This window comes from Onychostruthus taczanowskii, unplaced genomic scaffold (assembly GCF_017590055.1).
Source record: "Onychostruthus taczanowskii isolate IOZ18803 unplaced genomic scaffold, ASM1759005v1 scaffold138, whole genome shotgun sequence".
Classification (NCBI taxonomy): domain Eukaryota; kingdom Metazoa; phylum Chordata; class Aves; order Passeriformes; family Passeridae; genus Onychostruthus; species Onychostruthus taczanowskii.
In genome coordinates this window covers 1,126,517-1,153,882 of record NW_024498551.1, presented here as the reverse complement: position 1 = coordinate 1,153,882, position 27,366 = coordinate 1,126,517, and the positions used below count along the sequence as shown (strand labels likewise).

The following is a 27,366-nucleotide window of genomic DNA, read 5'->3' as shown; positions in this document are numbered from 1 at the left end:
TGTGAAGTCTGTACTCACAAGAGAAACTCCACACATTTCCATGGAAATGTATAGAAGATTTCTGCCTTGTGAAAGTTTGGTATGGCTTTTAGAGTTCGTAAAGTGAGGTGTCTGTCAGTCAAAAATCTGACTTACACTGCCAGAGCTCACTTATTCAGTAAGATGTTTATTGGCATTTGGGGGATGCCAGGGCAGCGTTAAACCCGTGGTGCCAGAACGACTCCCTACAAGACAGCTTGTCCTGTTTGAGTTATCTGAGTGGTTAACAAACAATGGATAAGCTCTTGTGGGAGGGTCAGATGCCCTGCTATGGAAGGAAATAATGAAGGCCTGAAGTTTCAGGTTGTCCTAGATTGCAAGGCAGTGTGTATTCTATTGCCATCTGTTGGAGGTGTGGCAGTTATCTTCTGTTAATTGGGCAGTTTTCTTTATCTCTTCCACAAAGCAATCCTCACTCTGGGGAGATATCTGCTGCTGATGGCCCATTGAGTGTCCCTGCATGGCTGATAAAATTCCACCATCCCATTGGGAGATGCTCCGCCCAGAGGGAGGAGCCAAGCATTCCTAACTGGATGTAATCTGAGATTTTGGGACACCAGAACATTTCCCAAATGGATTCCCAACTGGATTCCTAAAGGAACAGCTGCCTCTTCCACTGGATCTTCAGAGAAAGACTACACCTTTCTGCAGGATCACTGCTCCAATAGGACCACACCTGCTGCTCCAGGAGGAATGCAGCCACAATTCCAATTGGACTGCTACCAGCACCCTGACCAGCAGGGTGTCAGGTTGTGTTCTGACTCTTGTCAGTGTTGTTTTGTATTACTGCATTGTTCTGTGGGGTTTTTTTTTATTTTATTTTCTTCCCTAATAAAGAACTGTTATTCCTGCTCCCATATCTTTGCCTGAGAGCCCCCCTTAATTTCAAATTTATAACAATTTGGAGGGAGGGGGTTTACAGTTTCCAGTGCAGGGGAGGCTCCTGCCTTCTGTAGCAGACACCTGTCTTTCCAAACCGAGACACAGGTGTAGAAGAGAAGCAGCCCAGGGGAGGCCAAGGCCAGCCAGACCCATCTGTCCTGGCAGCTTTCACCTGGGAGCAGTTCTCGCATGTGTTGCGTTTTGGAGGTGAAATCAAAATTTCAGCCATGAGCTCTTGGGTGAGAATGACAATTCTTTTCCACAAGAAGTAAAGCACGTAGCCCCAGTGTTTCAGGTGCAGATGAGAGGAAGCCCAGAAGAGATTAATGCCAGGCAGAGCAGTCTGTCCTGGCAGCTTTTGTCTGGGAGCAATCCTTGGATGTACTTCTCGCTTGCTTTGCCTTGTGAACCCAACCCCTGACTTGCCTTGCTCTTCCTTGCATACCCATTCCTCCCCTTGACCTGTCTTCTGCTTTCATTCCTGGCCTTCTCTTGCAAGGCTTGCCCCTCCTTTGATTTGCCTTCCCATGCCTACCCCAACCTTGCATTTTTTATGGACCCCCTCTGTGTTCTTCCCTTGCCCTTTCTCCACTCCATGGCCTTGCACCGCCTTGCTCACCCATCTCCCAAGTCTGACAAGAAAAGGGCTCTTCCAGGTTTTCCTTCTGTCCCTGTTCCAGACTGGTTGGTATTTTGGGGTGAAGAGGGAGTTCTGTAAACCCAGAAGATCCTTTGCTGTGTTGTTTTTCCTTTTTGCCCCCTCTCCACAACATTGTCAGAAGAAGTGGACTTCTCTTCCATCCTGTCTTTGTCCCCTGGGCCCCTGGGTCTTCTACAGAGGCTGCTACACTGGGGAAGGGGCTTCCCTGTCACACTGTCCTGGGACAAGGGACAAAGTCCAGTCCATACATGCAGTCCATCTTGGAGAGGGCCTTCTCTGACATTTTGTTTTCATTGTTTCTGGGGGACTGTTTCACTCTTTGCTTTAGAGCCTTTGTATTTTTCGTTACTGCTGTTTCCTTATTAATTGATGTTTTGTTTTTTAGTAAGCTGTTATTTTTTCACTTTTATCTTCTCACATTTGTCTCTCCTTCTGTTCAAAGGGGAGTGCTTAAAACTGAAGGAGAGGTGGCTCATTTCCCAGGCTCCACCCCATAAATAGGCTTAAACTAAGACAAATTTGGTGCACAACTAAAGGGGCTTGAGAGAGAAAATTACCAAATAACAATTTTGTCTGAAACATTTGTGTATTGGGTACAGAACTCCCTGGTCACTGTGCTTCTGGGTCTAGTTGTGTGGATGTGGCACCTAACTTTGTGTATGTGTAGAGCCATTTGCCACCATGATGGATGTCCTTTTTCAGATCAGGGAGAGAGAGAAACCAAGATTGCTTTGTGGATACAGTCTGTGATATCAGTTTATGGAAAGTCAGCATCAGTGGCAACGAAGATCATTTTGGATGTGTATTCACTGTTGTTTGCCTGTCCTGGTCTGGGATGCTGCTTCTGGGGGTTTATTAATGATTGCACCAGCCTGCTGGGACAACAGGAGAGGATGATTTTCCCCAGCCTTTCACCTCCTTCTGCCCTTTCAGGTGTGACACATCACTTTTTGGGAATGTTGAATTCCCTCAGGATGTTAAAAAACACCATAATTTGTTGCCTCTTGTGGAGCAAATACAAATTTCCACACATGAGGGGCAAGGTCCAAGAAAGCTTCTTTTCCTGGCACACATTTATCTGTGTCAGATGCAGCTGAAAACTTTTTGGTTCAGAATCGGCTACAAGAGTGACAGAATGTGATGGCACGTGGATGAGAGAAGGAAAGTGCATGGCCCTGGTGTGTTTTGACAGCAGCAGTGTGCTCTGTGCTGGCTCATTGTCCTGTGTGAGGAGCAGATGGACATTCCAGCCTCTGGGAGAACGAAAACGTGTGGTGTTACACAGAACGAAGAAGGAGCCTGCAGAGCCCCGTGGCTGTGATGCAGCGTACTTGTACGTGGCTGCCGCTCGGCCGCCTGCCAAATCCAAGTTATCAGCTGTCAGGGGAAGGTCTGACACAGCTACCTGTGCTGATAAATATTCCTAACTCATCCCTGCGTGGAAACAATTCCATTTGGCTTCAGACTCTGGGATCCGTCCAACATGATGGCTGGTGTAGCCAAGCAGGGAAGCGCAGGGCACACGAGGATGTGCACGGCAGGTGCTCCCTGCCCGTGGGGCAGCAGGGACACGCAGGCCCTGATCGGGAAGTTGGGGCAGAAGTGTCGAGCAGAAGAAACCAGAGAGCTGATCACCCCTTCTTCAGCAGCAAAGCATATTTTGCTGAGTAAGCCCAGCAATGCATAAGCTAAAAATGAATGTGACTGACAGTCTCATGCTATAAAAGGCCAGTCCCACATTTCCACAGTGAGGACTTCTAGCACACCCCTCTAATCTTTCCCATGAGTGGGGATGCCCCCCAGGTTTACACCTCAAGGCTCAGCAAAAGAGATTTGCCCACAGTTGCTGACAGAGGTGAGGAACATCAATCTCTACTTCAAAACCCTGTTTTTTCTAGCTTTAATGAAGTGGCTTCAATATTGTGTCAAAAATAGAGCATTATGCTAAAAGTTACAGCCACCTGTCCTCTGTATTAGATAATTCTGACTAAGGTCTTTTTGTCAAAGCACTATTAGTATTGTAATAGAATTAAAGAAATTATTTCATTTATATAAATATATTTGGTTAGCCATCCTTGATCACACAAGATAAAGTTGTATAAAGGTAGGGTTACACCTGTGATCCTTTAGACATACACCTTTGACCACATCTGGGCCTGGGATTGGATTTAGCCACACCCAGACTCCTCTATGAGGAGTTTAGAAAGCCAGGGCATCGTTTCTGCACCTTGTGACACAAGCTGAGGGCTTCTCTAATAAATTTTGTCTGAAGCTCCCATCGTGTCTGTGACAAAGAGGGAGATAGTTCATCAGTAATCAGTGTTAGAAAGTTCTCAGTGTAGAGCAGTCACTCTCAAATTTAAGGCAAGCTGCCCTGGATGTCCAGGTTACACCTTCCATGAAGGTCCATGCTGGCTGCTCCATAGTCACAACTCTGAAAAATAACTATAGGTTGGTCACAGTAAAAACCTACACACAGGTTTTTACATACTGTTCTTGCAGAAATGTATTCAAGATATTTGTTTGCTGTGTGGCCTGCAAAGCACAAGGAGCCAGCTTGTGATAAGGGAGGACAGCAGGAGTGTCATCTCTGTCCAGTAAGACACAGTTTTGTCTCATTTTCTCCAGCTAATACTGCTCCAGGCTCGGGAACTGCATGTGGGATAATGGCTCACGGAGATTGAAGGGCTGTGAGTTCTGTTTTAACAGACTGAGCTCCAACTTCATATTTGGTTTGTGACACCAGTTCTATCCCCCCTAAATAAGCACAGGAAATCATCAAAGATACCTAAAATACAGGAACTTGAGAATAATACAGGAATATTCCTGTAATAACTTGAGAATGCAGGAACTTGTGATAACAGAGGATGTAGAAGGGGAGAATGCAGAGTGCAGAGCCATACTGCATTGTCAGGGGTTGTTATGTAAATGGTCATTTCTAGATTAATAGGTTGCAGTCCCAGCACAGAATCCATTGGTGTAAACAATTCCACTTATTCTAACATTTTGGAAGAGACAGCATCTGAAAGAATTTCAGTCCTCACCATGTTTTATACTGCAGGTACAGTCACAATATTTCGGCCTGTAATTCTTTCTGTTTCTTGCAATGCCCAAATTACAGCTTTAATTAATTTTCCCCTTGGGTTATAATGTATAGCAGAGCCTAGTAATATCTTGGACCAAAATCCTAGAGATTTTTTCTGACTTTTCAGTCCAGTTGTGTGCCACAATCCCCGTAAGACTTTATCACCTAGAATTGTTCCTTTCAACTCAAAAGGATTTCCTTGCCTAAGAGTGTGTAATTTGGCTTGCTCAACCAAAACGTTTTTGCAGGCATCAGAGGCTTCTTCTTGTTTCTTTGTCCATTGCTAAACAACTTTCTTCCTGGTCCATTTCTGCTGTTAGAGCATTTACCATAGTGTCTTGGTGTGAGGTGACAGGGGGGTTGAAAGAGAAGAATTTTGTGCATAGGCATTGACTTCTGTCAATGATGAGACATTTTTGCTGTTAAGTTCCTATTTATTTCTGATCATGGGACACTTGCACAAGATCATTCCACATTTGTTTCCTCGTCACACGTGAGGTAAGTCTTCAGTTTTGCCAGATGATTTTCATTCACCACCCGCACAGCTGGTTCTGAAATTAGAGTCCAAATTTCCCCTAAGGTGCTTGCTAGGACACCTCTATTACTGGTAGCACTGTGGTGGCTGGTGTAATCAAGGTCTTCAGTGAAACAGGCACCCCTCTCAAAAGCTGTATTTTGATACTTCTAGTTACTGCTGCCCCATCCAGACTAGATCCTGTAATTAGAGCGTGAGCCGTCCCCATCTGCTGCAGGAAACTAAAACCTTCTGCCTGGAACATCAGCTTCTGAGGGATGGCACTAATTCATCAATGTCTGAAGTGCTGTTCAAGCTGCTGCACACAGCCCTTGATACAGCATGGGGGTGGCAATGTCCTGCCAAACAGGACCCCTGACCTCACTCTGTCCCTGAGCACATCCCCAAGATAGCTGGTCCTTACTGCCTTAGGATTTAATAGATTTTTGCACCAATTAATAAGTGGACCGACACAGCCCCGCTATTCCAAGCTCACAAAACCCTTATCAGTTTGTCTTCTCCTCTCTTCTGCTGATAGATCTCCAAAAATTACATTTTGGAGTATAAGTGCACTGCTCCATCTAGCAGATCCCTCTGCCCCTCCATTTGTATGAGGGGTTGTGCTTCTACCCCCTCCCTTCCTGCTAAATCTGGCTAAAGCTCAGCCTTGGAGTCTGAGGACTCACTTAAGGTATTTCCATCCCATCCCTCAGGATCCCCTGGGAAATCAAAATCTTACTTTTCCCATATCAGTGCCTTTGCTTGTGAGCAATGTGTGCCACCACATATTGCTGTTCTACACTGCATTGCTGCTCATAGCACCACTGTGCTGGAGTATAATTAGATGTTGTGTGATTGCCTTTGCATCTTGTAAAGTCCTGACTTCCCTTTCCAACACTCACATTGCTCTGCAAGGCTGTAACTCCACGGTCCAAAGCTCCAAGAAGCAGCTAGCAGCCATCTCCACTGACTTGCAAGAAGGCTTTGGTACCCTTCCAGAGGGCACACACAGGAAATATCGTGCTCTGGAGCTCTAAGAAGAGACAAAGGAAGTTGCAGCCCATGGCTACAGCTGATCCATACCTTATCTACAGCTTTGGATCGTGGTGTTTATGGGAAATGTGGATCTGTTGCTCTTTGAAGTGCATCAAAGCGGGTGACTGGCACCTGAGGATTCACGGCCCTGCACCCATCTCCACACAGACACAAAGGAAACAAACACCCAGCTCTGGGTGTGGATCAGCTCCTGGCACACTGTGGGAAGGAACCCGCTTGGGGACCTTGTGGGGACCCAGATGGGGTGGCCATGAGGCCTTGCCTGGAGCATCCTGCTGCCCCTGGAGAATCAGAGCAGACAGGACTCCAGTGGGCACCAGGCAGGTGATCAGGGACTCCAAAGCTGCTTCAGCATCATGGCAGTGAGCAAATCCAAAGGGAAATGCTCCGGGGATATTCAAGCAAGGATGGATGGATGGATGGATGGATGGATGGATGGATGGATGGATGGATGGAATTATTGGATTGGTAAGTGCACTGTTGTTCCTTTTTCATATTGCTTCTACAAAAGGTGTAGATTTATCAGTGTGACTGATCAGTGGGATCAACCTCCATGTCAGTCACAAGGAAACACTGGGCAGTGGGCCTTGATCAGTCAGTGGCATGGGAGCAGTGTAACTACTTAAGGACCAAACTTTTGTACTGTGGAAGAAAAAAGAATGGTGTTAGAGAAGGAGGAATAAGAGGAATGGGCTGGAGATTCAGAGGTCTTTGCCTGAACGTGCTATTTGTTGACAGAAGGGGTCATTATAAGAGGTAAATATTATGATGATGGAGGATTTTGGCAGTGAGGCAAGGGGATCAAGGGAAAATATCAGGGCATGCCCAGTTGATACTCTGGTTCCAGTAAAGCTGGGAAATGGAGCCACATCTTCAGAAGTAACTGGCTGCAAGGGCCTGCTGAGGAAAGCTCCAGTACAGATTGTTGGGGCAGCAGGAAAATGAGCTTTGTAGCCACTCCTACCACCCATGGCACGTACAGCTGGTGACACTAAAATAACTAATCCGTTTCTACACATGCCATCAATGACCCCTTCCCTTGCTGGGGTGAGATATGTTTTGTAATTTAAATGCACCAAATCTTAAATCTTTTCTGGGAATACCTTGCAGCTTCACATTCCACCTGAGACAGTCTGGAAAGCTCAGGTCTGCCTGTTAATGTGTAAGCCATCAGAGGGCATTGGAGAAAATATTCTGGATGCCATTTGAAATGCAGTGATCCGCATGGGACACAGGAAAATGAGGTAAAACAGAGAATGTGTCTCCAGTTAAGAGAAAAAGCTCAGAACCAAAAGTTAAACCCTTAAGAATGAATAAATATCCTGTATAGACAGAAGCACAGAAAGGTCTGGAACCATGGACATACACATTTTTACAATTTGGCATACTCAGACAATGCCAACCTGAGTTTTAGATGCCTTCCTCCAGGTTTCAAAGAAGCCTTGTTCTCAAGAGTGCAGATTAGTACAAGTTTAAGAGTAATCAATCAAACATGCACAGATATACATCCAAGTGTACCAAATCCTTATGGCTTGTTAACCTCAGTGCTGGAAACAAACTCTTATTTTACTGTTTTGGCCTTAAAGGATACTTTCTCTCAATAGAAAGCATCCCAATAGATGAGCAAAGCCAGTCTTTGAATTGAGAGAATCCTGTGGCTGGAAGAAAGATGCAGTTGGACAGTGTTCCCTCAAGGATTCAAAGATAAGCCCACTTTATTTGGTGGTTTTGGCAAAAGAACTAGAGAAATGGAAAAAAGGTAGCAGTGTTCTTTCACAGTGTGTAGATGACATCCTAATTGGAGCTGACAAGGAACAAACCTGCTTGAAAGTGACCATAAGCCTGCAGAACTTTTTGGGACTTGCTGGGATTTCCAGAAAAAAAGGTAAGACTAATATCTTAGCTTTAAGGTATCAAAAGGACAGTGAGCTCTGGGGGAAGGAAAAAATTAATGATATTCCAAATTGCAGCTCCTAGGACTAAAAGATAACAGGAGTTTTGTTAGTGGCAGAATTTTGCCCCATACAGATTCAAAATTTTGGACTAGTAGCCAACCCCTTTCATTTGGCAATCAAAGGCCCTGAAGAATTCCTGGAATGGCCCTGACAATGTTGAACTGGTTTTAACAACACCATAAGGGATGCCCATGGAAGCACCAGCTTCAGGCCTTCCAGATACAACTAAACTCTTTTCATGATGTGTGCACAAAAGGCAACAAGTAGCCTCCATGGGGACGACACAGCTTCTTGGAAGTTGGCAAAAGCCAGTGGCATCCTTCTCCAAGCAACTGGATGGTCAGCATGCTTATGGGCTATAGCAGCCACCACCCTAACAATGCAGGAGGCCCAGAAATTCACTTTGGGCTGATCTCTGACTGTGCTATTGCTGGCTCTTCGGAATCCAGAGGGACATCACTGGATCTCTCTAAGCTGACTGGCAAAATACCAAGCTGTGCTAATGGACCAGGGAGAGAAGTAGTCATGTGTGTGACATCAGCTTCAAATGAAGCCATTTTGCTCCTTACTGAAAAGCAAGGACCTTTTCCATGTGACTGGCTGCACACCGTGGAGCAGTCAAGATGCCAAGATTTAAGGGATGAACCTTTGCAGGAACCAGGCAAAAACTGTATGTTGATGGCAGCAGATTTGTGAATACAGGTAAGTTAGCCCTGGTGGGATGGAAGAGATCAGTGGTATCTCTGAGGGTCTGTGTCAAGGCCCCCCAGGATGGTATTGACCCACAGAGCATCACCCTGTGCCCACAAGTCTCCTGCCTCCACCAGCTTCTTGGGCGGCCAGGTTTCAGCACCTGCATCACACCCAGATGCCAAGGTAGCTCTCCCCACAGTTTGGGGACCCCCTCCCCAGAAAATTTCCCGTTCCCCCCTGACAGCCCCGTTTTCCACAGGGCTGTATTGCAGCGAGTGCTACAGAACCCTGAACAACACCTGCTCCGTCTGCATGGCCCCCCTGAGCTACCCCGACGCTGGGGATGAGGAGCTGTGAGCAGAGGGGTGCTGGGGGGCTGCAGTGGGTGTGCAGGGGGGCTGCAGCTCAGCCCTGCCCTCTGTGCCCCGCAGGGACTCGAGTGACGAGGAGGAGACAGCGGGGTTGCGGCCGGGCGCTGCGCGGGCGCTGCGGGGCCAGGAGCGAGGGCGGCGGCTGCTGCAGCGCATCAGGGACCTGATCAAGGACGTGATCAAGGGCCCGGGGCTCCCCTCCAGAACGGCTGCCCAGCTGTGAGCCCAGCTGGAGGAGGTGGAAAAGAGTGAGGAGAGCGATGTGGGCAGCGGTGGGGGCTACAAGAACAGACTGCTCTGCAGGCGAGGGCTGGCTGTGGGGTGGCAGTGCTCCCTGTCCTCCCCAGCTCTGGGGATACTGGATGCCAACACTGCACTCCTCCCTCCCAGCAAGACTTCAGCTACCAGCAGCAGGCCAAGAACAGTGAAAGCGAGGGCAAGGGCCCAGTGACAGCTGGACAGTGCCATGGGACAGCAAAACCACGGGTCCAGGTGCTGGGATGTGCCTGGAGCCCCACCAGTGCAGCAGAAGCTGAGAGCCACTGGGTGGGGAAGGGCTGGTGAATAAATCACCTGGTCCTCAAGGCACCTGAGTCCTGGTACTCTCAGCTGGCATCCACCATCCCGTGATGGTCCTGACCTTGTGATACCCTAGCTCCTTGCTGCCCTGGCTGCATCCCTGCTGTGACCCCAGCCTCTCAATGCCCACCAGTCCCCATCTATAGCACCTGGGTGTCACCATCTCCATGCCCACTGTGCCTCCAGCCCCTACACATCCCTTTTCCCAGCCTTTATGGTGTCCCTATTCCCCTCCCTGTAGTGCCCCCACCCCTCAGTGTCCCCAGCCCACACACGGTGCCTGCTCCCCATCCCTGCAGTATCCCAGACTCTCAATGTCCCTGTCCCCAGCCCCACAGTGCCCCCAGTCCCGAGCTGCTCCAGGGCGGGGATGCAGAATGGACAGACAGCTGGACACGGGGGAAGTCCCTGCTTCTCCGTTTATTACCAAGCAGCCTTCGTTTTAAAAAAAAAAAAAACAAACACAGACATACAGACAGGCAGAGGCGGCCCGGCGGGGCGGGGGCCGCCCGCCCATGGTTTGTTTGGTTCCTGACACCAGAGAGGTTCAAGTAGCCGAAAAGGTTCAAGTTCACCATAAGGCACTTTAAAGCCATGACGGGAGCAGAGCCCCCCCGGCCCCATCACCCCTCCCGGCACCCCATGGCAGAGGCCGGGCAGCGCTGGTGGTTGGCAGCGGAGGGGCTGTGGGGGGGAATATATTACATCATCTTTTTAAATATAGATAAAACTCTTATTTGTAGACAAATAGTGCCGGTCCCCTCCACCCCCGGGGAGGCTGCGCCCTGCAGGGGGCATGTGCAAAGGACAGAGGGGTGACCGCGGGGGCCCGGCCACCCCAGGGAAGGGGGGGGTCCCACAGGGCCGGGGGATTTCGGAAGGGGAAAGGGTCCGGGGGGGGCCGGGGCTGCCCCACACCCGGGTGGGCTCACCCGAATAGTGCAACCAAGAGAAAGCAGCCGGGAGTGCAGGGGCGAGGGGAGCTCGCCGGGGGGGGGCTGCTTGGAGTGGGGAGGTGGGGACAAGCTATGCACAGCGTAGGGCAGTGCCCCCCCCCCCCACTGGAGAGGATGGGGGGGCTCTCCCCACCTGGGGGGGGGCCTTGGTCCATGGGTGCCCCTGCCCGGTCCTGGCATCCACGAGGGGTTTGGTGGGGGGACATCCAAGTCCCAATCCCCCCACCACCCGCCTGGGCATGACCAGGTGGGCTCGGGCACGGTGGGGGGTGGTAGGGGCCCCCCACCCCCTTGTGCAAATCGGCCGAGGGGAGTTTCCCCCTTTGCATAACTAGGAATGAACCGTGACGGGAAAAACAGGAACAGAAACCCCAGTGGGCACGGCACAGCTCGGCATGGAACGGCACGACACCTGCCTATGCCATCTCCACCGGCACAGTGCCATCTGGCTGTGGCCCTTCCTCACCCTCCGGCTCCTCTTCCTCCTCCTCGGGCTGCCCTGGAGCCCAGTAGCGGGCAATGGAGAGGCGCAGCCCCTCCAGCCGCCCGTTGGAGAGGTCGAGGCCCGGGGGCCCCGCGGGCGGCGGCGGCGGCTCATCGCGGCGGCGGCGGCGGGTCCGCACCTCCAGGCAGTTCTGGCCCTTCAGGTGCCGCTGGAGGTGGTCGTCCTTGGCGAAGGCCTTGTGGCAGAGGTAGCACTCGTAGGGCCGGGCGCCTGTGTGCAGGTGCATGTGGTTCTTCAGGTCGTAGCTGTGCAGGAAGCGGGCGCTGCAGTGCTGGCAGGAGTAGGGCCGCTCACCTGTGTGCTTGCGCATATGGATCTTCAGTTTGTCGTTCCTGGAGGTGGGACACACAGGGAGACATTGGCATTGAGTAGCATCTTCTCGTTGTTATAATCATGTAATGAGACTGATGCTGGAAAATAAAACAGCTCAAGACACGTTCCTAGCGGTCCCGTCCCGTTTGTGATTTGTACACAGACCCGCAGCCAGAGATAGGCAATGGTGCTGGAAACCCGGGAGCAGGGATGCTCTGCAGGGCTCTGTGTGCCTGGCAGGGCAGGGGCCATCGTACGGCTGCATGGCTGAGATGCAGCTGGCTGCTGGCAGGGGGGATGCTGCCGGCTACCCCAGGCTGCTCTGGCAGAGCTTACATAGTGCAGAAAACTCCCCTGGACCTGCACCACAACCATGACAGATGTGGTGCTATGAGTGCCATCAGGTATCAGGCCTTGGTGATCTGGCGGCACTCAGGGTGCAGAACACCCCACTGACCTGACTTCACCAGCAGCTATGGCAGAGGGACACCACCAGGGATGCTACTGGGTACCTTAGGTCAGTCCAGCAGCACTCATGAGGTGCAGAAGGCCCCATAACCCCACTGCACCACAAGAGAACTTGCAGGGGGTGCCACAGAGGATGCCATTGGCTACGCTGTGTTGGTCCAGAGCACTCATGAGGTGCAGAAGACCCTCTGAATGTGCACCACACTGGCAGGACTGGCAGAGGGGTGCTGTGCTGTGTGCCATCAGGTAGCCCAGATTGGTCCAGCAGCACTCAGGGGGTGCACAAAACCCCATGAACCATGCCAGGCCTGTGGCCAGGCCCTGGTAGGACTGGCATTGGTGGGGTGCCACAGGGGATGTCATTTGGTACACGTCAGGCGGGGAGAGCCCGTCCAGCAGCACTCACCGTGTGAATCGGACTCCGCAGACCTGGCAGGCAAAGGGCTTCTCGCCCGTGTGCGTGCGCATGTGGCGAGGCAGCTTGCCGGCGCCATGGATGACCTTGTGGCAGACGGGGCACTCCTGGGGCATCTGTGAGCGGCGCTTGCGCACCAGCTTGTCGGGGCTATCCAGCCCAGGCGCCAGCGACTCGTGGTGCAGCGAGCTCAGATACGCCATCAGGTCGGGGTCGATGGCGTCATCGTCAGAAGCTGCCTCCTCAGGGGACAAGGGGGGCTGGTAGGGGAAGGGAAAGGGGTGTGGGGGCAGCTCCTCCTCCTCAGGCAGCTCAAAGCTGTCGTAGGGCAGGGACAGCCCCTCGGGCAGAGGCGGCGAGGGCAGCTGGGAGGGCGGCGGGGGGCTGCCGGAGCCCTCAGCCTCAGCGGGCGGCTCCTCGGCGTGGTTGTTGAGCTGGGCACCACGGGCTTGCAGGAACTTGCGGGTCTTCTTGCTGCGGCGGGCGGTGGGGCGGGGGGGTGGCGGGGCAGGCACCTCACCCTCGGGGAGGGTGGAGAAAGCCTCCAGGTAGCGGCGGGCACGTTCGCAGTCGCCGTCATCGGGGCCGGGTGCCTCCAGCCCGCTGCCCTGCAGGATCTCCACGCAGGCAGCGATGACACAGGGGATCTCCAGCAGCCGGGCAGCACGAAGCACCTCGCCCATGTTGGCGCTGCTGATGGTCAGCGTGGCTGTGTAGGCAAACTCCAGCAGCGCACCCAGTGCCTCTGGCCCCACAAAGTCCAGCTCACAGACCTCCTGCCCCGGCCCCGGCCCTGCAAAGAGCTTCTTGAAATAGCGGCTGGAGGCAGCCAGGACGGCACGGTGGGTGCGGTACTCCAGCCCCTGCGTCTTGATGGTGACGTCGCAGAGCAGCCCCAGCTGCCGTTGCTCGTTCAGGCAGCTCAGCAGCTCGCTGCTGTGCTCAGGGAAGGGGATGCCGATGAGGTCGTCCTCTGGGCTGGCCATCGTCCTCACCTGCAGGAAGGATAGGATGCTGCTTGACTGACAGAGGAACATGCTGGGAGAGAGCACTTGGAAGAAACACTGCAGCTGGAGCATCACTGTCATGGAGCCAGGGCACGAGGAAGGCTCCCTGTACGTGCTGGGTGGCACTGGGGTTTCAGTGGGACACTGAACTGGGGCAGGCTTGGGGCCCAGCTCTGTGCTCAGCTCCCTCAATGCTATGTGAAGGTTGGCGGGCGCAGGCCCCCCACCACAGGCCTCCACGCTTCCTCCACTACCACCAGCACCCAGCCGCCCGCGCCGCCACAGCAAAGGGAGAAATCTCAGCGTGGTGCCTTTGAACAGCAGCGAGGTGCAGCACTTCCTGCGCCAGCCCACCCACAATCCCCCCAGCCCACCGCCACGGCCAGGCGCAGCCACTGGCTCCCAGCAACCCCGTCCTGGGAACATGGGCCTCACTGGCAGCAGGCACGGGTGGGCGGGCGAACGCTGGGAAGAGCACCCTGAGGGCCGGGGGCCGCCCCGTGGAGCCCAGCTGGGCTGGGAACAGGGGCCACACTTCCTGCCACGGCAGATTAGGATCAGCACCTGTGCCACCGGTTCCTGCCCCCGCTCCTGGTCGGGACTGGGCCCCCTCCCTCCCCCTGTGCCCCAGCCCGGGGCCACTCCTCGCCCAGCCAAGCCCAGCCTGCGCCAGTCAGGCCTTTCCCACGCTGCAGCTGGCAGAGCTTGGCCTCAGCCCTAAACCCAGCACTTCTCACACTCCCACTGTGGTCCCCATGGTGCACCACCAGGGACCCACATGTGGAGCCAGCACAGGTGGGAAGGGGGAGCCCATGACCCTCACAACCTGTAGGCAGGCTGCAGGCAGCAGTGGCAGCTCTAGGGCTGCAGCCTGCCCTGTGACACCATGCCCAGCTATGGCCCTTGCAGCCAGCCAGACTGCTGGGTGACACTGGCACTGCTGGGTGACAGTGGAATGGGAGTCGAGCAACTGCAGCCTGTGGGAGGCAGAGGCAGGTACCTCCTCTGGGTTGTGGCTCTCGATGCTGCCAGAGCTGTGCCACGCCAAGCCGAGCCATGGTGGACGGCGGCATGTGGCACTGGCCATCGCCAAGCCGTGCCAGGCAACGCTGAGCCATGCCAGGCCCATCCACCCCAAACCCACCAGGCCGTGCCAAACCACACTGTGCCGTCGGCAGGCGGGCGTGGGGGACGTGCCCCCTCTTGCCCATGGAGGGGCGGCGCGGGCGACGGCCCCCGGCACAGGGGCCCATCCCCAAGCCGGCCGCTCCCTGCGCTTGGGCGGCTGCCAGCTGGGGCTGCCTCGGCAGGCAGCTGGGAACGGCCCCGGAGCAACCGGCTGTGGAGCCGCCCCAGCCGCTGCCGAGCAGGCCCGACCGGCAGGGCAGGCGGCAGCCGCCCCTGAAACTGGGAGCCAGGCAGTGCCGACCGCCTGGGATGCTGGCGCCAGCACCCACGGCCAAGCCCCCCTCCCTGGCAGGAGCCCATCCCACCACCGGTTGAGGTCCCCTCTGCCTGCCGAGGTGGGGGTGATCGGATTAGGGGTGATTAAACCATCAGGGCCCTGGGAGCCAACAGGCAGTGACAGCCCCCAGTGGGATTAGGCAGGATTAGCTGCTGGGGCAGGATTAAGCAGGGGGGCAAGTACCCCCTGCCACAGCTTGGGCAGCTGGAGAGGGATGACAGGGATGGGGCACCTGCCAGTGCCCCACGGACCCCCAGGACTGTCCCAGGATAAAGTGGCACTGTGTCCTCCAACACTGCCTCCTCCAGCGCTGGCACCAGGACAGCCTCCCTTCTGCCCTGGTCCCCACAGCACCTCCAGCCCCACAAGGCATCTGGGCACAGGGCACTCACAAGACTGATGGCACCCACTGGCACGTGCCCATGGGGGTGTCTGGGCACAGGGTAGCAGCTGAGACCCTGTCATATCCCAGCAAGGTGCTCTGTGGGACGGGCACGGGCACCAGCCCCATCATGTCCCAGTGCAGATGGACACAGCCTCCGTGCTGCCAATGTCACAGAAATCACCGGCAGAGGTATGGTAAGGGAGTTGGGACCCCTGTGAGCAGCCACAGGACTCAGTGCCACCAGACATAGCTGCAGGGCTGGGGCAGGGTGGGGGCGAGGCGGCGGTGACAGGAGGGGGATTTTCCATCGCACCAAACCGCCCCTTACGGCTGACACCCCCACCCCCCCGCACATCCTCCTCACTGGAGCGAAGTCACATGCTGAGCGGGTGCTGCCGTCGAGGAGATCACCGCAGTGATAAGGAAATGGCAGAGGATGAGGTGTGAGGGGACCGGAGCCGCCCCCGGCCCCCAGCATTCCCTGGCTGCTGCTGGAGATGATGGCTGGGAGGACGCAGTGGTGATGCCCATGGCCTCGCCACGCCAGAGCTTTCTTGGTTACCTCAATGCTGTGGCTGGGCACATTTCGGCTGAAGCAGGGGACTGAGGAAAGGAAAGGGGGAGTTGCTCCCCGTGCTGAGCTGGCTCCCATGCAGGGCGGGTGGCAGCAGGAACAATGTCTGCCCAGGTCACCCTGACATGCCTCTGCCAGCCCAGGCTGCCTGGGACAACCATGGCCAGGCTCCACCCACCCACCAGCTCCCTCCGTCCCAGGGGTCCAGCCACCCAGGCAGGGCCACAGGCAGCGGGGTGGAGCCCCTGCAGCACCCCTCCCACATGGGGACAGGCCGTGTCCCATGCCACCAAGCAGGCATGGCACCCTGGGTGAGGGCACAATGCCAGCCTGCGCTGAGCACTGGGCCCGGCTTGGGGACAGCGGGAGGTGTGAGGTGGAAAAGGATGTCTAGGGGAGATCTCCCAACCTCTTCCCCATGGGGAAGGAGAGCAGAGGTCCTGGGGAGCACGGTCCCCACACTGGGCTGCTGCCAAGTGCCCCTGCTTTCGGTCACAAGAGTCACAAATGCTGTCGAGGGACTTCACAGCCCCACTGGGGAGAATGAGTCACCCCGGAAGGGGAGCGCAGTGCAGTCGCCCTGGCCCCTCACCCCGTGGGGCCCCTCACCCTTTGGGATCTAGGACGTGGACCCAGGAGTCCGGGCTGTGCAAGCCCCCCACCCTGCCACTGCCTGAAGCCAACTGGGAACAGCAGTGGCCCAGGTGCCGATGGCCACAGTGTGGAGGGTGGTGTGGGAGGGCAGGGGCTGTGCAGCCCCTCTGTCTGCCCAGCAGGGAAGGTGGTGGCCAGGGTCTGGCTCAGCTGGCGACCCTGTAGCAAGCACATGCTGGGGGTCTCATTGCTGGAGGAAGTGGGGAGAGCAGCACTGCTCTTTGAAAGAAGAAAAGAACAAGTAGAGACAAAAGGAAATGGTTTGGAGATGAAAGAGGATAAACAGTCCCCCACCCCACAGCTCTGAGCATGAGCCCCATGGCACTGCTCAGGCCCCCTGACACTGGCCTGCTCACACACAGAGCATGGGACATCAGCCATCAGCACTGAGAAGGGGGTTGAGCACCGTGGCCCAGGGCTGCCTCAGTGCCAGGCAGCACTGCACCTGGGGCCAGTGCCAGCCCGGCACGACAGCTGCCACGGAGGCTGGACACAGGGCATCCCTGCTACGGTGGAGCAGGACTAGCAATGTTGCCAGAGCCACTCCTGGCATCTGTGACAGGGACAAAAAGCAAAGTCCCCATGCCGCCCACCCAGCCTGTTGGCACTGTGCTGGCATCCTGGCCCCCTCCTGCTGCCAAAACCTACCCCACTGCCACATCCAGCCGCCTGGCATTGCCGCTGTAGGGTGTGGGCCCTGCTCTGCCAAACCAAAGTGACCCAGATCTCGCCACTCGTCTCGTCCCATCCCATCCCATCCCCCCCCACCCCATCGGCAGTAAGCACGGTGTAGGGCTCAGGCAGCACCAACGTCCCACAGCCTGCTGGTGCTGAAGCAGCTGGCCCAGATCTCCCATTGTCCAGTGCCACACTGGGTTCCCACCACCCTGGCAACTTCCTCCACCACAGCAGCAGTGATGGCAGGGTGGGTGTGCAGCTCACCTGCCCCGTGTCCTGGCGTGGCTCAGCGCTGCGGCGCGGCCCGGCTGGCGGCCCGCGAGTGGCAGGGAGGGGAAGGCAGGGTGCTGTGTGAACTTGGCCCCGCTCCCCGCTGCACTTGAGCTCAGGATCCCACCTCAAAAGGAGTCGACGCCCACACCCCGGGTCACGCACCTCCCAGCCCCGCTTCCCAGAACACACACGGCATTAACTCTTTGCGGCCGGTACTGCGCCGTGGGGCGCCAGCCCGGAACCGGGCACGGGGCATCCCCTGGCCCACTCCCACGGGAGAAAATTCCCAGCACTGCCAGGACAGGCACCCGTACCACAAGTATGCCTTCCCCGCCACTAACATCGTCCCCAAGCCGTGTGCCCCTGCCCCCCCGTGCCGCGGCATCACACAGGCCCTCACCTTGCCGTGTGCCCCAAGGCAGGGCGCTGGGTGCTCGCCACTGGCCATGGCCAGCCCAGCCGGGCTGCGAGGGCGCCTGTGCTCGGCGGGAGCAGGGCAGGGCTTGGTGCAGCATGCTGCAGCCTGCCCGGCCAGCCCTGGAGCCACCCCCCGGTCCCATGGATTCCTGTCCTGCTCTCCCCTTGGAGCAGGTTCCTGAGATCCCATGGGGAATGTGGGAAGCAGTGATGGCCCAGCTGGACTATGCTGCCTGACCCCCTCCACTCCCTGGGCAGGGGCACTCGTGGGCTCCCCGGCCGGGCTGCACATTCACGCAATCCCCCCATAATTACACCCTCTGTGTCCCCAGCTAAACAGCAATTAGCAGCCCGGAGAGCGCGCCCCACACCCCACCACCAGCACCAGCACCCGCCCAGGCAACCCACGCCAGACCGGTCAGGGGCACCTGCACTGCGGCACCCTGGCATGGCCCGGCAGGCTCCAGTGCTGGGGCCGTCTGCAGCAGGCCAGGCAGAAAGGGGAAGAGCCCCACAGCAGCCAGACAGCAAAGGGCTCGGGCCCAGCCCCAGCAATGCTGACGGAAGGAGCTGGGTTGTGCAAGAGCCCCTGGGCAGGCAGTGGAGATGGGCAGAGGGGCATTGCTAGTGTGCCCTCCATGGTATCCCACCTCTCCCATCACTCTGGACCCTGTGCTGGGCAGGAGCCAGCCGTGGTACCACGGGTCACTCAGTGCCCAGAGTGCAGGCAGCACACAGCCTGCACAGGGTTGTGGGCAGCACTGCCCACCGCACTGCCACAATGCTCCAGGCTGCTCCAGTGGGGGGCACAAAACAGGGCACAGCCCTGGACAGCATTCGTGAGAGGGAGGGAGGGAAGGAGGGAGGGAGCGAGGGAGGGAGGGAGAAAGGACAGGAGGGAAGGAGGAGGGCTGTGGCACCTGCTGCCAACCCTTCCCCTGCCCTTTGTTCCCCATAAAGGAGGGGAATGGCGCCAGTCCCCCCTGGCCCAGGTGTGCCAGGTGCTAAGGGCGGGAGATAAGGTGGGCGAGGCGGGCAGGGAGGGGCATGGCACGGCATGGGCACGCAGCCCTGAGTCAGGGTTCCTACTGGTGGCCAGGATGGGGTGAGTCACCGTGGCCCCCCCACCCTGGGGGTGTTGCAACCACCCAGGCGCTGGCCACAAACTGCTGCTCGCCCTGGCTGGGGGGGCATCGGGCTGCCTACCTGGGGGGCCAGGTGGGGAGGTGCTGGCCTTTGGGGAAGATGGGCTAACATCCATCCATCCATCCAGCCATCCATCCATCCATCCATCCATCCATCCATCTCCAAGCTCCACCCTTGCCTTGGTCAGTGGCACCCTGACCAGTGTCACCAGTGAGGGGACATGGCCTCATCCCAGCTCCTCTTCCAATGGCAGGATGGGCAACCCCATCTCCTGCATCACGTCCTGACACAGAGCAGCACCCTGACCTGCCAGGGCATGGCGTGCCATGGCCACATGCTTGCCCAGGACAGATGTGGCCAAGGGCATGTGGCCTCTGTGTGTCACCTCTGGCCATCCCAATGTGCCAAGGAGATGGCTGAGGCACAGGCGGAAAGGAAGGGAAGGAAGGGAAGGAAGGAAGGAAGGAAGGAAGGAAGGAAGGAAGGAAGGAAGGCAAGGAAGGCAAGGCTCTGCCAGCCACCAGCCTGGGACAGGCCGCTCACCTACAACTGGGCCTGCTCACTGGCCCCAGGGTGAGCTGGCTCTGGAGTTGCTGGCCCTGCAGCACGGTCACGGGAACCCCTTGGAGGGCAGCCAGACCCCCTGGGTCCCACTGTGCTGCACAGCCCCAAGGGCCCCCCCAGCTGGTGGCACCTCCTACTCAATATGCAGGGTTCATGTCCTCACAGCACCTCGGGGACTGAGCATCACCAGTGGCACAGGCTGGCCCCCAGTGCTCCATCCTCGCACCAGGGTGGTGCTGGTCCTGGTGGGGTCACCTGGCAAGGACAGTGCCAGCCCACAGCCCCCCCTCCACACCCTCCAAAATAGCCCGGCTTCCGCCCCCACGGCAGCTGCCTGCTGCCAGCTCCCCGCTGCCCACGGCTGATCCCGGGGAGGGAAGGGGGGCAGGCGATTCTAATCCCCCCCAGCCCCCCCGAGCCCACACAGCACTGACAGCGAGGCCGTGCCCGCCGCAGCCGCTCCAACCCACAGAGCGCCACTGAGGAGACCCCAGCCAGCCCTGCAGCAAGGGGAGGGCAATGCCCCATGGCTCCACATGCAGCAGGCATGGGCAGCCTCTCTGGAGCCCCTCTGTGGGGCATGGGCTGTCCCCAGAGCCCACCGTGATGACTGCACCACACCAGCTGCCTTGTGCCACCCAGGCAGGGCACAAGGGCCTCTTCCCTTCTCTTCCTTGGCCCTGCAGTGGGGCTGATAATCCTCCTGTCCGCCCTTGCTATGGCTCCAAGCCCTGTGCCTTGATGCTTGCCCAGGGGAGGGGAATCAAAGCAAAACTGCTGGGGTGTCACTGTACCAATGAATGCCAGCCAGCACAGCCACATTCTCCACCCTGGTGTTCAGTGTAGGCAGTGCCTGGCACCCACCTTGCCCCAGACTCAGTGCCTGGCAGCAGGACCCCCCTACCCACTCCCATGCCAGCTGATGCCCACGGGGCCTGGGGACATGACAGAGACAGCTGGGCAGAGTGGAGCACGCAGTACAACCAAGGCTGCCGGGAGAGGCCAGAGCTCGCCTGACCTACTTCTCCTTCCGCATCACCTGCTTTCATTTTCCCTCACCCGGGCTGGTCCCCCTGCCTGCCCAGGGCTTCACCAAGTCATGCCAGAAGCTCTGGGGACACAAGTCACCCAGGCACCATGGCTCCCACTGCACCATCCTGCATGTCAACCGACCTCCCCAGCGCTGGGCACACAGCATGCCCGGGTGCACTGAAGGTCACTGGCCACAGCCCCGGAGCCCCGGCATCACCACCTCCCCTGCCTGCATGGCTACCCAAGCGCCATCTTCCTGGCACGAAGCGAGTTAGACGGGTCTCAGCCCAGCCCCTCACCAGGTCCTCTGACCGCCCTGGGGCTTGCTGGGGTGTGGACATGCAGCTCTCGGGGCATGTCAGGGACGCCAGTGCTGCCACGGGGAGCCAGGCGGGCGCCAATCCTCCAGACGGGGCGGCCGCTCCCACCGGCACCCTGCCTGCTCCCGCCGTGGAGTTACCATGGGAAGGCAGCGGTGGTGGCGCAGGGGGAGCGCAGGCTCCCGGGGGCTCCCGCCAGCAGCCCACACGCTGCCAGGAGAGATTTCTCCTCGGTTTCATCATCCGCTGCCTGCCCTGAAGGAGAAGTTCCTGCTTCACGCACGGAGCGGCAGCCACCCCTCGAGGGCTGGGGTGCAGCGGGGGCCGCGCGGGTCCCGCAGCCCCGCCGTGCCCCCCCCGCCCCCGTGTGCTCAGGCCTGTCGCGCTCGTGCCACGTGTGCACTGAGGGTGCACGGCAGCAGCTGGCAGAGCCGCGCTGCCACAGCCCCGGGCTCAGCACCGCAGCGCTGGGGGCAGCCTGCGCCCAGGCAGGGGGTCTCGGAGGGTCCCCAGGACCCGACACGGGTATGCCCGCCCACACAGCTGTCACCTCCCTATGCTCACCTCCGCACCCATCCCCGGCAGACACTCCTAGCCCTGCTGCCCCACTCTCTCTCTGCTGTGCCAGAGTTTCCCCTTCTCCATGCACCCACTTTTAAGTTCCCGAGCTCAGTCCCTCCCTCCCTCCCAGCACCAGCATCACCACCGAAGCCTTGAGTGGCTGCAGCTGCCGCGTGCCCGGGCAGTGCCGGGGATCCCAGGCTGCCCCCCGCGCCTGCCAGGCTGTGGTGGGGGAAACCGAGGTACAGTGCGACTCACCCCACGACAAAACTGGCACTGTATCCCCTCGCCAAGTGAACGCAGCCACGGATCGAGGGCGGCTGTGGCCCAAGACGTGGATCTGCTCCGGCGGGAGGGTAAATACCGCACCCCGCCCCGGGCAAACAGCGGCCGGGGGCAGCCAGCCAGGGGGACGAGGACAGGTACGGCAGGGCTGGGCGCACGGGGCAGAGTCCACCGGTGCTTGGCAGGTGCTACCATGACACCGATCCCGGGGGACCACTGCACAGCCGAGCCGAGGCACCCACTGCTGCTGCCGGTGTGCCAGGGCCGGGGCTCACCAGCGTGGCACAGCGTGCTGGGACACTGGAATACCTTCCAACTCTACCAATACCGGTGCAGAAGGGGCTCTCTGAGTTGCCTTCCTCCTGCAACGGTGCCGTCCCTACCCGGTGCGCCAGGCATGCCGCCAAGCTGCTCACCAGGTTAGGAAGGGAGGGTGGCAGAACGCAGTCACCCGTGGGAGACCTGCGGGGGACCCTGGCTGGATGGAGCAGCACCGCAACAGGACCACAGCGGAGCCTTGGCAGCCGCCCCGGCACGCAGCGGGGACCTGCCGATGTCACAGATTTCCCGCAGCCCCGTGCGCAGGGACCGGGAACAGCCCACGAGTGACACCCCCCGCCCCACGGGCGACGTGTCCACCGGCTCCGGCGGCGGGCGGGGACAGAGGGGCCGTGCAGTGATCGCGTGCCAACCGTGCCCACCCGCCGCCCGCAGCATCCCAAATCAGCGCGACTCACCGCAACCGGGCGGCAAAAGCTGTCGCCGCACCGGTCCCCGTCCCGATCCCGCTGCCGGTGGGTCGGCACCTCCGCGCAACCCCGCCGGTAGGTCCGTCCGCTCCCACCCACTGCCGCTCACCTGCGCACCCCGCCCGAGCCACAGACCGGTCCCGGAGCCACGGCCCCGCCTCCGCCTTCACCTGCCGCCGCCGCGCCCCGCCCGCCCCCCGGCCACTGCTGCTGCCGCCGCCGCCGCCGCCGCCGCCGCCGGGGCTCCAGGAAGCGCCCGCCCCCGCCTCCTCATTGGGCAGCGCGCCGGCGGTCACGCGTCCGATTGGTGGGCTGCCCCGCCCATCAGCCCCGCCCCACCCCCCTCGGGAGGGCGGGGGTCTTGCGGGCCCCCCGGGACCGGGGCGCGCGGGTGGGGGGCGGCTGAGTCAGAGGCGGTTAACGGGATCGGGCGGGGGTCGGCCCCCGGCCTGGGCAGGAGAGCACGGGACGGCCCCGCTGCGGCCCCCACCGGCGCCGAGTGCGGTGCCAGGCGCCGAGCGCGCCCCGCCCGCTGCGGCCGCCGAGTGCCGGGGCCGGCACGGCACTGCCCGCTCCGCCCCGCGGACACGGGGGGCGGGGAACCGGGCACGGGGGGGTAAGAACCGAGAAGTGTACACCGAGGGAGAGTTTCGAGTGCCGGGCACGGGAAACCGTGCGTAGGGTGAGGTACGGGGTGTGGAGAGCTGGGCTCGGGGAACCGGGCACCGAAGAGCGGGCACCGGGGTACTGGAGTGCCGGGGACGGGGCGATGGAGAGCTGGACACGGAGAACGTGGCACCGCGGGGTGCCGGGCAGGCGGGGGCGCAGCGCAGGGAGCAGCCCCCTGTTCTCGGCGGCGCTGGAGCGGGGCGCGGCGGCCCCCAGCAGGGTGGCTCCTCCGCAGGTGCCTGGGCGCGGGCCCCGCGCAACCTGTTTGGCCGCTGCCGGCTCAGGGAGGCAGCGGCGGCCCCGGGGCTCACCTCGGCTCACCCCGGCCCCCCCGCGCCTGGCTCCGAGCGCGGCCACTGCCCGGCGCTAGCGGAAAGTGTGAGGAGCCACCGCCGCTCCGGGGCTGCCAAGGCAAACACGGCCCCGCGCAGACGTTATGTCAGTGGGCGGGGGGGCCGCTCCGGGGCCGAGAACGGGACCCCCCACCCCTTCGCCAAGCCCCGGTACCGGGCACCTGCCGCCGCGCCTCGCCCAGCCACCCGCTTCGCTCCCCCCAGCTCCGTCCGTCTGACCGTGCACCTGCATCCCCGTCCAGGGTACCGGCCCGCCCGGCTCGGGGCTTCCGCGGGGCGGAGGGGGGAACCCGCAGAACTACCTCACCCTCCGCACGGCTGCCACCGACCCCCGGCTTCATCGCTCCCCGCCCGTCCCCTCGGGCTACGGTTCGCCATCGCCGCTGCGCTCTGCCACTGCCTGCGGCTGTGCTCCCGGTGTCTCTCTCTCCCTGCTTCCCCCGAGGCGACGCCGACGGTGCGGTCGCACTCACCTCTCTCGGCGGGGCCAAGACCGGGGCCGGGCGGGGGCCGCGGGCTCAGCCGGGCCGGCGGCGTGGCAGGAAGGACCGGGTGGTCATCGCGGTCCGCGGCAGCTGCCTGCAGAGGGCACTGCTGGCTCCCGGAGCCGAGCCCCGTGGGCGGCACCGATACGCGTAGGGACACGGGTGTCTCTTGGTGCCGGTGGCACCGTTTATTTAGGTTAAAAACAGCAGATACGACTCGGGCAATCCGGGATCCCCTCGGCTGCACTTGCTCGGGGCTCCCCCATGCTGCCAGAACGGTTGAAGGACCCCCCGGGCCAGGGACCTCGCTTGGGTAACCCTGAACCGGTCCCCACCCCAGGGGTGCTCACCTGCTCCCCCCTCATTGCACCTGCCCTGCACCTTTCCAGATGTTCTAACCTGCCCCACACCTATCCAGATGTTCTAACCTGCCCCACACCTATCCAGATGTTCTAACCTGTCCCGCACTCCAGCTGAGGACACCTGCCCCATCTCCCCCAGCCCCAGCCGTACCAGTTCACTCTCATTTCCCGTGTCTGCAGTGACACCTAGGCCCACAGCTCCCCCTCCTCCCCACTCCTCTCACCTCCCTTCTCTCCTGCTCCCCCTGTCCTCACCGGCCCTGTTGCCACCCCCCAGGCCTGGCCCTGACAATGGGGACTTCTGCCTCATGCTCTGCTTTTTAAATAAAAATAGATAAATTATTATAAATTTAAACATTAAAATAATATTAAAAAAATATTAAATAGTGCCCTGTGTCACTGAGAGCCCCATGACTGGGAGAAGCAGGTGCTGGCAAGGTGGTGAACCATGCAAGAGGGGCACTGCATCCAGTCAGCACTGAGGCACAGAGTCCCCAGCTGCGACACAGCCCTGGAAGACACAGGCTGAGGAACAGTAGAATGGCCCCCCAGTTTGTGAACCTGCTTTGGGGGAGCTCCCTGGCACCCCCCCCCACCAGCCTGAGCCTCAGCGTGGCTGGTTCAGCAGGACCTCAAGCCAGCAGGGGCAGGAGGTGATGAACTGCCGAGAGTAGCAGGGTCCCCAGCCCTTGGCAAAGCTGATGCGGATACTGTGGGGGTCACAGGGTCCCTCCCCAGGTAGCTGCCAGCCCCCTCTGTCCCCTGCCCACTCATAATCGAACACCTTTGCCGAGTAGCCAGGCAGCAGCTTGAGGACAGTGAGCCCGCAGGCACCGGGGGGGCTCAGGGTGGGCGAGCTGACGAAGATGGGGTGCTCGCTGCGGTTGTACGCCCAGACGCCGCCGGGCTCCTGGCTCAGCAGCAGCCCCCGGCCGATCTTGCCCCGTGCCCGCCGGACAGCACAGCTGCGGTAGGCGGCGGGCAGCTGGGCCAGGCAGAAGCCACTGCCCCACGGCAGCTCGCAGAAGACGTTCACTGATGCCTCGTGCACGGCGTAGAGGCGGCCCACGCGCGTCCGGTACTCCCAGTAAGCCAGTTTGCACCAACAGCCATCCTTGAGGGTGCTCCATGAGAGACTGGTGTCTGGCAGGGGAGAGCAGAGCTGTCACCACCCGGACGTGACTGAGCCAAGCAGCTGGACGGGCCAAGGGGAGTGGGCACAGAGGGCATATGAGGACAGATAGATGGACGTGGCCGCACCAGGGATGCCTCAGCACAGAGTCCCGCGCTGGGTGTGAGCCTCTGGAGCTGTTCCCAGTCCGCAAGTACCGTGGTGAAGGGGTGGGGGAGGGCTGTGCGGGGGGTTGGTCCCTGAGTGCAGGGGAAGGTGGGGCAGTGGCAGCTGGTGGCCTTGGTGGCCAGCAGCCAGGCGGGAGCTGGGGCTGTGTGCGTCAAGGCACATTGTGTGTGTCCCCATAGGCAGCGCTTCCTCCAGCAGGGAGCCTGGTGCTGCCAAAAATAACAGGAGCTTCAGTGGCGGGGGGGCGTCTGGGCCCAGACTGCTCCCCCAGCAGGAACCCCTCATCCCCTGTCGGAGCCTTTTCCTCCTGCTGGGAGTGACTGCTGGCTCCATTCCCTGATTTTCATGTTCTGTCCCCTCCAATCTCTGCTTCTGACTCAGGGGTTCAGCCCTGCCCAGTGCCCTCCTGCCTGCTGGGTGTGGCAGAGGGTTGTGGAGGGTGGTGGGCCCATCTTACCGCACCAGTCCCCACCGTTGTAGCTGAACTCCATGAGCTGAGGCTCATCTGGCCAGGACGGACCACGGGATGCCTTCAAGTAGGGGGGTGGCGGGGTTTCTGCAGGGGAGAGAGAAGGAAATAAAAGGCTGGGAGTGCATCCTGCCCCCCTGGAGCCCTGAGCCAGCCCCAGAGAGCAGGGGTCAGAGCCTGGGTGGGCGAGGCAGCCCCCAGTGTTGCCGCTAGCACTCACCAGCTACAGCCAGGCGGCTGAAATGATGGGGGTTGCAGCACAGCCCAGCCAAGTCCCCGCAGGCCCCCTGGCCCCCAGCACAGTAGCAGAGGTGCTTGAGCTCATGGGACTGGTGGAGGTCAGGCCAGCGGAAGAGGCGACAGAGCAGGACTTGAGGGGGGAGTCCCTGCTTGACCCCTCGTGGGTCCCCCCGTGGTGCCAAAACGCAGCCAGACTCCCAGGCGCCCCGGCTCTCCACCACCTGCACCAGCAGCTCCAGCTCCTCATCCTTCAGCTTCTTGAAGAGGGCATGCACCGCTGGTTTGAGGGCACCGGGGCCATCCTCGGGGCTGGCTGCTGCACAGCGCTGCCGCCACAGCCTCCGCACCAGCCCAGCACGGCGTGAACGGAACATGGGGTGGTCGTGGGGACCACCTGCAGGATGGAGACAGGCATCACCCCCCGTGCCCTCAGAGAGCTGTGCCTCCGGGGGGATCCCAATGGGGACCCTGTGCATCTTCCTCTGTCCACCCAGATCCCTGGCAAGGCTGCTTTGCCTGGATTTGCTGCTGTCATCCCCACTATGAGGGCACGGTGCTGCTTCAAGGTGTACTGGCATCCCCAAGGTCACATCAGACGTGAGCCCAAAAACAACCCTCACTGCTGGGGAACCTGCCTGTGCTCAGACAGCGAGGGCAGGGGTCCATATGCTCCTGCCCACAGCACCCACCCGCTCCCCTCTCACCCCCCTATTGTGGGGCTGGGAAAGGGGTCCCTGCAGAAGAGGGTCTCACTCACGGTGGGTGGTGGAGGTGGGTGAGAGGCTCCAGGGCACTGCATGGGGCTGTGCTCTCAGGGCGGCCGGCACTGCTCTGCCCGTCACGCGTCACTGCCTGGACTTTTTCCTGTGCTGGGACACTCTCCCCTC

The 27,366-nt window shown here is 59.5% G+C and overlaps 3 protein-coding genes across 6 annotated transcripts; 1 reads left to right on the top strand and 2 right to left on the bottom strand.

Moving 5' to 3' along the window:
- Nucleotides 1–10,095: 10,095 nt before the first annotated feature.
- Nucleotides 10,096–23,977, bottom strand: ZBTB7B (zinc finger and BTB domain containing 7B). 3 transcript variants are annotated; one of them, XM_041397299.1, is made up of 3 exons: nt 23,931–23,977; nt 12,483–13,486; nt 10,096–11,628 (listed from the first exon to the last, which is right to left on the bottom strand). In XM_041397299.1, the coding sequence occupies exons 2-3, from the start codon at nt 13,475–13,477 to the stop codon at nt 11,208–11,210; spliced, it is 1,416 nt and encodes a 471-aa protein (XP_041253233.1). In that variant the 5' UTR covers nt 13,478–13,486; nt 23,931–23,977; the 3' UTR covers nt 10,096–11,207. The 3 variants fall into 3 exon arrangements, with proteins under 3 accessions (XP_041253233.1, XP_041253232.1, XP_041253234.1); XM_041397298.1 differs by lacking the exon at nt 23,931–23,977 and adding an exon at nt 22,711–22,845; XM_041397300.1 differs by lacking the exon at nt 23,931–23,977 and adding an exon at nt 22,772–22,798.
- On the top strand, nt 21,042–24,535 carry LOC121332155 (collagen alpha-2(I) chain-like). The gene is made up of 6 exons (XM_041397291.1): nt 21,042–21,531; nt 21,667–21,923; nt 22,415–22,676; nt 22,930–23,278; nt 23,333–24,258; nt 24,498–24,535. The coding sequence occupies exons 1-6, from the start codon at nt 21,042–21,044 to the stop codon at nt 24,533–24,535; spliced, it is 2,322 nt and encodes a 773-aa protein (XP_041253225.1).
- On the bottom strand, nt 24,272–27,362 carry LOC121332160 (mothers against decapentaplegic homolog 6-like). Of its 2 annotated transcripts, none has more exons than XM_041397301.1 (4): nt 27,237–27,362; nt 26,460–26,873; nt 26,228–26,326; nt 24,272–25,613 (listed from the first exon to the last, which is right to left on the bottom strand). In XM_041397301.1, exons 2-4 carry the CDS (start codon nt 26,851–26,853, stop codon nt 25,078–25,080), a joined length of 1,029 nt encoding a protein of 342 aa, XP_041253235.1. In that variant the 5' UTR covers nt 26,854–26,873; nt 27,237–27,362; the 3' UTR covers nt 24,272–25,077. The 2 variants fall into 2 exon arrangements, with proteins under 2 accessions (XP_041253235.1, XP_041253236.1); XM_041397302.1 differs by having other exon boundaries at nt 26,243–26,326.
- Between the last annotated feature and the right edge of the window lie 4 nt (nt 27,363–27,366).